General features: G+C 45.2%; 1 protein-coding gene and 1 pseudogene across 1 annotated transcript; one reads left to right on the plus strand and one right to left on the minus strand.

Annotated features, from left to right (window-relative positions):
* Positions 1–763: 763 nt before the first annotated feature.
* Positions 764–2272, minus strand: LOC114841414. The gene has a single exon (XM_029126394.1). It carries the CDS (start codon positions 2270–2272, stop codon positions 764–766), a length of 1509 nt encoding a protein of 502 aa, XP_028982227.1.
* A 3174-nt stretch (positions 2273–5446) lies between these two features.
* LOC107041994 lies at positions 5447–7743 on the plus strand (annotated as a pseudogene).
* Positions 7744–8044: the final 301 nt, after the last annotated feature.

Consider the following 8044-nt stretch of genomic DNA (forward strand, 5'->3'; position numbering starts at 1 on the left):
CCCCCAAGTCTCATGATCCTTTCGTTGTCTAGTGTGGGTGTCAGCTTGGCTAGTTGATGATTTCTCGGTAGTTGGTGATTTCTCTGGAGTACTCGAATGGCTGGCCCAAAGTATTGATGTTGGGTTATCTTTACCCAAAATAACCTCGCGTCGTTGAGTTCTCTTGTTGTCAAGACAGGTCCCGGGGGCATTGGCTGCCTCCTGAATCTGTCGATAGCNTCAACTGGATGTGCTGGTACTGGTTTTGCTTCTCTGGCCACTTCTGGGATGTCCATGGCTGGGGCGTCGATTGATGATTGTGGCCATTCTTCAGGATCCTGATTGATCCACTCAGGTCCTGACCACCACAGTTGATGATCTTCTAGCTGGCTCGGTGATATGCCTCTGGAGGCACAATCAGCTGGATTCTCCTTTCCACTGACATGACTCCAGGTAGAGTTTCCTGGATCTTAACGACCCTGTTGTGGACGAAGTCCTTCCATCTTGATGCGTGGCTCCTGATCCAAGCTAGTGCTACTGAAGAATCAGACCAGAGATAGGTGTCTACCTGGTCGAGTTGGAGCATTTTCTTCGTTGATGCCACTAGCTGAGTCAGTAGAAGAGCTGCTGTGAGCTCTAGTCGAGGGATGGTCATGCGCTTGAGTGGTGCTACCTTAGTCTTCGCGCATACCAGTACTGTTGATGTCGAGTCGTTGATGGTTTTGGTGCGAATATACACCACTGCACTTATGGCTACCGTTGAAGCGTCTGCCAATCCATGAATTTAGATGTTGAGTGTCTTTGTTGAAATTCTCAGCCATCTAGGTACAGTTACTCTGTCTAGGTCGTTGAGATTCTCTCGGAATGTCTTCCAGCGTTGAACATACTCATCTGGAAGAGGATCATCCCATTTTAGTTTCAATCTCCAAAGATCTTGTAGGAGAATCTTTCCCTGGACGACAACTGGTGCGATAAATCCCAGTGGATCAAAAATCTGGGCTATTTCTGAAGAGACTACTCTCTTGATGATTAACGTCGTATTGAAATTCTTTGATTTGTACCGGAATGTGTCGGTGGATTGATGCCAACACAATCCAAGTACCTTGGTGACTGACTCCTCGAACTGGATAATTTCTTCGTCAGTTGATAGGCCCAACTCATGCAGAGCCTCTGGACAATTGCTGCTCCACTTCTGTAGAGAGAAGCCTCCTGCATGGCAAAGCCCTTGTAGTTGCGTTGCGATCTCCTTGAGACCGTCTTCTGTTTCTGCACCGCCGTAAATGTCGTCAACGTAACGACCTCTGGTGAGTGTCTCTACTGCTGCTGGGAAGCGGTGCCCTTCATCTTCTGCTAGTTGTTGAAGAACACGTAACGACAACCATGGAGAACAATTTAGTCCATAGGTGACTGTCGTTAACTGGTTGGTGACTGGTTGTTGAGTCTCATCGATCCACAGGATTCTCTGAAGATCCCAGTCATCTTGCTGAACTCGTATCTGGCGGAACATCTTGACAATATCCGTGCCAAACACGAGCCTGTGCCTCCTCATCCAAGTCAGGATAACCATTGCATCGTTCTGTAATTTTTCACCAGAATACAGTATATCGTTAATTGACATACCTGATGAACTGGGGCTGGAGCCATTGAATACGACTCTCAGCTTCGTTGTGATGGCCTCCTCTCTCAGTACCCCGTGATGTGGTAGATAGTAAGCTGGCACGGGTTCTGGAGTCTCTGGTGCTATTCTCATGTGCCCCAGTGCTGCGTACTCGTTGATGAACTCTCTGTACAACTGGGAGTATGCTTGATCTGTGTTGAGTCGACTCACGATCGATTTGAGTTGACGTGCTGCTTTGAATTTCGATTCTCCGAGCGCTGCTGCTGAAGTTTTGAAGGGCAGTCTCACGATGTATCGCCCGGTGTTGTCTCTGCTATGAGTTGCTCTAAAGTGCATCTCGCACTCGTACTCATTTGGTGAAAGCTCTGATGTTAATGATCTCTCGTTTGGCAGTTCTTCCTGGACCCAAAATTTCTGGAGAAGCTCTAGAAGTTGTTCATTCGAAGATTCTCGTACAGCTGATAGAGATACCTTTATTGAACAATTTGTGCATTCGATTGGTCCGGATAGTATCCAACCGAACACTATGCGTTGGCCAACTACTCTCGATTGCTCTGACTTGACAACTTCATCCATGATGATCCGCCCATAGTTGTCAGCCCCTAGTATGATGTCGATTGGTCCAGGCCTTAAATAATGGGGATCGGCTAGCTGAAGATCCTCGTTGATGAGCATGACAATGACGGAATTATTGCGGTGAGCTTCTTTAGAATGTGAGCGTTGAGTTGCAGTTGATGAGTCCCACTGTTCGATTGTAGAGTGACTGAAACTATTCCTCTGGTGTATCCTGAATTAATTCCACCAATTNATCCTCGCTGATGAGCATGAAAATGACGGAATTATTGCGGTGAGCTTCTTTATAATCTGGGCGTTGAGTTCCAGTTGATGAGTCCCACTGTTCGATTGTAGAGTGACTGAAACTATTCCTCTGGTGTGTCCTGAATTAATTCCACCAATTCCCACTAGCTCCACTGTTGATGCCCTTCTCTGTAAATGCAGTTGATTAACTAATTGTTCGGAGATAAACGATACCTCTGAACCCTGGTCGATGAGTGCTCTGGCTTTTGTCGTGAATCCTCTCGGTGATATTACTTTTACTCGTGCTGTTGCCAACAGCACTGACTGTTGATCTGCTTCTCCTTGGTGATTTTCGTGGTTGATATTCTCTGCTTTCTCATTGATCATTTTGTTGTTGAAGTTCACTGCTACTGGTGGTGATGTACTGGATTCTAATGTTGAGGAATGATCAATGAGATGGTGAGTGTGCTATTGCGATTGAATTCATTCACTCACTGTTTCCGTGATCCTCTTGCTGCCTGGATGTTCCGGCAGTCTGGACGGGTTAAGCTGGAGTGCGTCGGGCTAGAGGCGGGCTCATCGTCCATGAAATCCTTCCATGGATGAGAGTGTGGTTAAATCTGCTACATTTGTGGCACTTCTTATCCGACATGCACTTGGCCTTCGTGTATGGCCCCAAGCAGTTGAACCACAGCCCCTTGTTGATAACGACGTCGTTTCTCTTCGCTGGGGTGAGCTCAATGAACTTCTGGCAGGATGCGATAAAATGCTTGTCCTGACAGTAGGCACAGCAGTTCCTTGGAAGTTGTCTTTCTGGCTCCTTAATTTCCTGCTGGTGAGTTGCTGCTGTATAGGTGCTCCTTTTCTTTGTTGGAGCTGACTTCTTCGTGGCTGCGTTGATTTCCTTTGATGATAGCAGCTTGGCACCTGCGTTGATCCCTCTGCCGCAGGCCTCGATGAACTCCTTAAGGCTCGGGAAATCCTTTGAGTCTCCCAGCTTTAGTTCCCACTGCTTGAGTGTCTCTGCATCAAGAGGTCTCCTCAGTAAATGGGCTATCAGCTGTTCAACGATGGTTTCCGTCGTTAACCCCGTCACGTCTTGTAGTTGATCGAGGGTCTCCAATGCTGCTGCTCCGTTGGCGCTGAGGTTCTCTTCTGTTGCTTGGGTGATTTTCGGCAGCGTCAGGATTCTGTTGAATAGCGACTGAGCGATGAGTCTAGGGTCCTCGTACTTTCTGGTGAGTTTTTTCCAAACCTTTTCGTAGTTTTCGTCCTTGGCCTGAAAGGTAGAGAGGAGAGCTGCGGCAGGACGTCTCAGGCATCCCTTAAGTCTCACCAGTTTCTATACTGGCGGAATTGACGTGACATTTCCCACCAGTGACAAGAAAAGGTCACTGAACTCCTTCCATTCCTCCGGTTTCTCATCGAATGGCTTGATTTAAAGACGCTTCAGCTGATTTGCCTGGCTTTGATCCGTTGAGCTGCTAATTGAGTCCTTTTTTCTTGCCAGTTGACCCTGCAGCCGAGCAATGAGCATCAGGGCTTGTCGTCTTGTCGTGGTATCTCGTTCATGGATCATTTCGTTGACATACTCGTAATCAGGGGGAAGAAACTCGACTAGATTGGCATAAATCTGAAAATACTCGGTCCATTCTGACTCAATTATCCCCTTGTGCCTGTCTAATTCTTCTAGGGTGAGGTCCTCTTCGGTTTCAGCGTCCTGCGGGAGGACATGATATATCTTCATCAGAGTCTCTACTTTGAACGTTAATAGTCTTAATTGACCCTCCTGTTGCATGGTGAGTGCTATTCTTGAAGCTGCAGGCGTTGATTTTCGTTGAGCGGGCTCCTTTGATCCTGACGCTCCACTTGGGCTGTTGGTTTTCTCAGGAGTGGTGATTGGCTTTATTGTAACTGCCTCATTTTTTGTTGGCAGTTCCTCTTCTTGAGTGACTTGCTCGCTTTCCTCACTATCGCTCCCTGGTTGTTAAGTTTCTTCCTTGGTTTCGTTGACCTTAGTGTCGTCTGCCATGGTGATTGTCTGTGCTAAATTGACGGTTTAGGTGAGTTATCGGCTGTTGAATTGGGTGAGTTACCGACCGCCGAGTTAGGTGAGTTACCGACCGCCGAGTTAGGTGAGTTACCGACCGCCGAGTTAGGTGAGTCGCCTGTTGCGTGGCGCACGTGGCCAAGCGTTGGTGGGCTTCAGCGTCACTCGTCACTCCCGAGCCTTCCCGAATTCCGAGACTGACACTCTCACTTTGTCCTTTGTTACCCCGACGTCCTTGCGGGTGTAAACAAAGCGAATGTTCTGGAACTTCCCGTTGACTTGCCCGTGCGAACCCCGAATGTTTTTTGGACACGAGGCGTCCCTTAAATTTTCCACAGCACTTTACACACGTTTTCACCCACAATCCGGCTCGAAGGACCACTGTTTGATGAATGTCTAGGGTTAGGGTGGATGTGGGATGAAAATGTGGAGGGAGATGTTGGGAAAATTATGTTAGGCGTTTTATAAAAAATCTCAATATATTTTCGTGGGATCGAACCACTTGTCACTATTGCTTTACACTCTTTGGTATATTTACTGTTGAATGTCTAATTTTCACTGATAATTGTCTTGTCACTTTTATCTCGTTGAGTCACTGAAATTATACTGAACTTAATCAACACGTTGATGTACTGAACAAAGATATTAAATTTAGAATACTGATTGACTGAATACGCTAGCTCATTATCGTAACGATACGTTAGCACTACTGACTACTGACTCTTCCGGGTGCCGCGCTGACCTGTGTCCGTTGACCCGAAAGTTCACGGAGATTTTCGGACATGGCTGAGTTAGTCGACCGTGACTAATATGGAGATTTAGGCTGTATTTCGAATAATACTTTTTTGTAGGTGATAAAATTTCCAACAAAAACTTTCTCTCACATTTTCTTCTCAAACCACTCGTTCTCAAAATAAACCCATATCAACCATGAAAAAAAATTAATAAATGGATGGAAATGAATCCATTGTACCTTTCTTCCTCTCCCCAACTAGTTAAAAATGAGACCTAATTGCCCTAACCACCCAATTTCATCAAAATCATGCCCCAGAATCACGCAAGATTATCCTCGCCAGGACAAGCCTTCCCAGGACCAAAAATCCCTGGAAGCAAGGCGTCGTTCCATCAAGGAGGACCTTAATGCAGTCCTCGAAAAACGAATCTTCATGTGACCAGACAAATTCCCAGACTCCAAAATATCCCCCAGAAAAGCCCTTGAAATTCCTCTCCATCGAGAATATCCAAACCGACTACACCAAGACTGAAATAAGAAAAAGCAGAAGTGTCGATTCGTATCGAGACGACTCCCTAGACCTCGCCCAGTTTCCTCACCCCAAACTTCCCCCAAACGACACAGTGGATCGAAGCTCAACAGACCCAGCACCCCTGAACATCTCAATGATAACCTCCACCCCCATCAGAAGCCGAAGTAAATCACGAAGAACGACGTGTTCGTAATAACAAAATCCCTAGAAGTGGATCAACGTGCATTCTCAACAACAATTTGAATAACTTCAGACTCTCCAGACCCATCAAACAGCCTAGCCTTCAATATCAGCTAGGTGACAGTGGTGACGCTCCCCCCCCCCACACCGCTGTATCAACCCCACCACCAAGGAGAACCTCCTCCACCTCAGAAGTAGTCATTGTCGCCACCTAGACCAACAAAACCCAAGTAAGCGATTCATTATCGACGACGCTGGCTTCACAAGTCTAGACTCCCTGGAATACACACCCCAAGAGCAGCCACTAGTCGTAACAGACAGTCCAAAGTACATTGGAAAGGAGCTAGATGAGTCAGAAGTGGTTATTTTCACTCCAATTGTCGATGAACTTGCTGACACTTGTCATGTATCTGTGGTCACTGTTGGAGATGAGCAGGTGAAGGACTCATAAGTCTTGAATAAAAGGAATGTTAGGTCTCCTTCCCCTGGTGATAGTGGAGACGACACCAAGATGATTGTGAAGGGAGCAACTGTTGAAATAACAGATGAATGGACAACTGAAGAGAGTGGACCAGAAGATTGAGGAGGTCAAGAAGGAGAAGAGAGTGTCACCAGATAGTTATGAAGGGTCCAGATTCCACAGTGACTCTGGTTCCACCAGGTCTCATACTCCTAATAAGAGTATTGACAGGTCTGATGCTGAGTCAATCTCAACGAAAATCAGCCAGGATAGCAGGGGCTCCAACAAGGAGAGCCACGTGGTGAGGGATCCACGACAGACTGCTGCGGTAGATGATGAAGTTGTATTGAGAAAAAAGTCTGATTACATCAGGGAAGTGCTAACAACCAATCGTACGAAGCAGGATATTCAGATAATGAACTTGAAGAAAAAAACGAGGAAGCGAACGAGAAAGTTTCATATTAATGGAGTTGTGGTGACAACGACAACTAGTCCAGTCGATGGGGTTTCAAAAGAGGGGTTTTCTCTGAGTTTGAAATTGAAGAGTCCGATTTCGATGATTTTTTCTTAATGTTTGGTATGGCTCCGGGAAAAAATGCGGTAAAAAAATCACGGGAATTTGTTTATTTAAAAAATACCTCTTGGGTGACCCTGGTTTATTTGGAATATCTCGAAAACTATTGAGAAGTTATCGAGACATGCAGTGTGCGAAAGTTAGCTTAATCTATAAAGAATCGAATGATTTTGGATTTGAGTCTCGATCGTTGATAGTAACAGGCGAAAAAAGGCAAAATTTCTGTGATCCACGTGACTTTTAATTTTTACCCAGAAGAAACCGATACCAAAACCATTCGATTCTTCATAGATTTAGCTAACTTTAGTACACTGCATGTCTCAATAACTTCTCAATAGTTTTCGAGATATTCCAAATAAACCAGGGTCACCCAAGAGGTATTATATGAATAAACAAATTCCTGCTTTTCCCGGAGCCATATCAAACAGTAAAAAAAAATCATCGAAATCGGAGTCTTCAATTTCAAAGTCAGAGAAAACCCCTCTTTTGAAACCCCATCGACTGGACTAAACGTCAAAGATCACATATGAAGATGATGAGAATGGTCGTGTTTATGATGATCAGATATTCTGGAAGCAGGGGCCACGGGAGTTGAAGGTGCTGCAGAAGATAAACGGTGCTTACGAAGGATCAGCAGGAGAAAAGGTTTGAGCGCAGCGTCAGATACTTGAGAGAACAGCTGAGAATGATCTTGAGATTGGCTTCGATGAAGATCAGGGAGGAGCAGGAGAGTGAGTCGAAGCATTTCAGGGAGGGGTTAAAGCAAGAGTTGAGGTTGTTGAAGAGTTGAAGCAGGAGGTGGACCTCATGCCTAAGGAGAAATTTCCGATTTCATGGAACAATTGAACTAAAATTTAGTTTCCATTGATTTTTTCATAGAATTTCGAATTTTCAATGACTGAATTCCGTGAAATTTCAGTGGAACTATGTGATAAACGTCTCGATGAAGTGCCCACTTCATGAAAAAATGGGAATTACATGGAACAATTGAGTTGAAATGGACAACTTCTATTGATTTTTCTTAATTGACGATTTCCATCTCATAAAAGAATAATTATCTCTTTTATTCAATGTACATGATTCCAAGAAGGAAATGCACAAGATTCCGTGGAAATCTAAA

The sequence above is a fragment of the Diachasma alloeum genome, unplaced genomic scaffold, assembly GCF_001412515.2.
Source record: "Diachasma alloeum isolate Michigan unplaced genomic scaffold, Dall2.0 Dall_scaffold_00399, whole genome shotgun sequence".
In the NCBI taxonomy this organism is placed as follows: Eukaryota; Metazoa; Arthropoda; class Insecta; order Hymenoptera; family Braconidae; genus Diachasma; species Diachasma alloeum.

Coding starts and splice junctions, on each gene's coding strand:
- LOC114841414 (XM_029126394.1), bottom strand. CDS start 2,272: ATGCTCATCAACGAGGATCTTCAGCTAGCCGATCCCCATTATTTAAGG.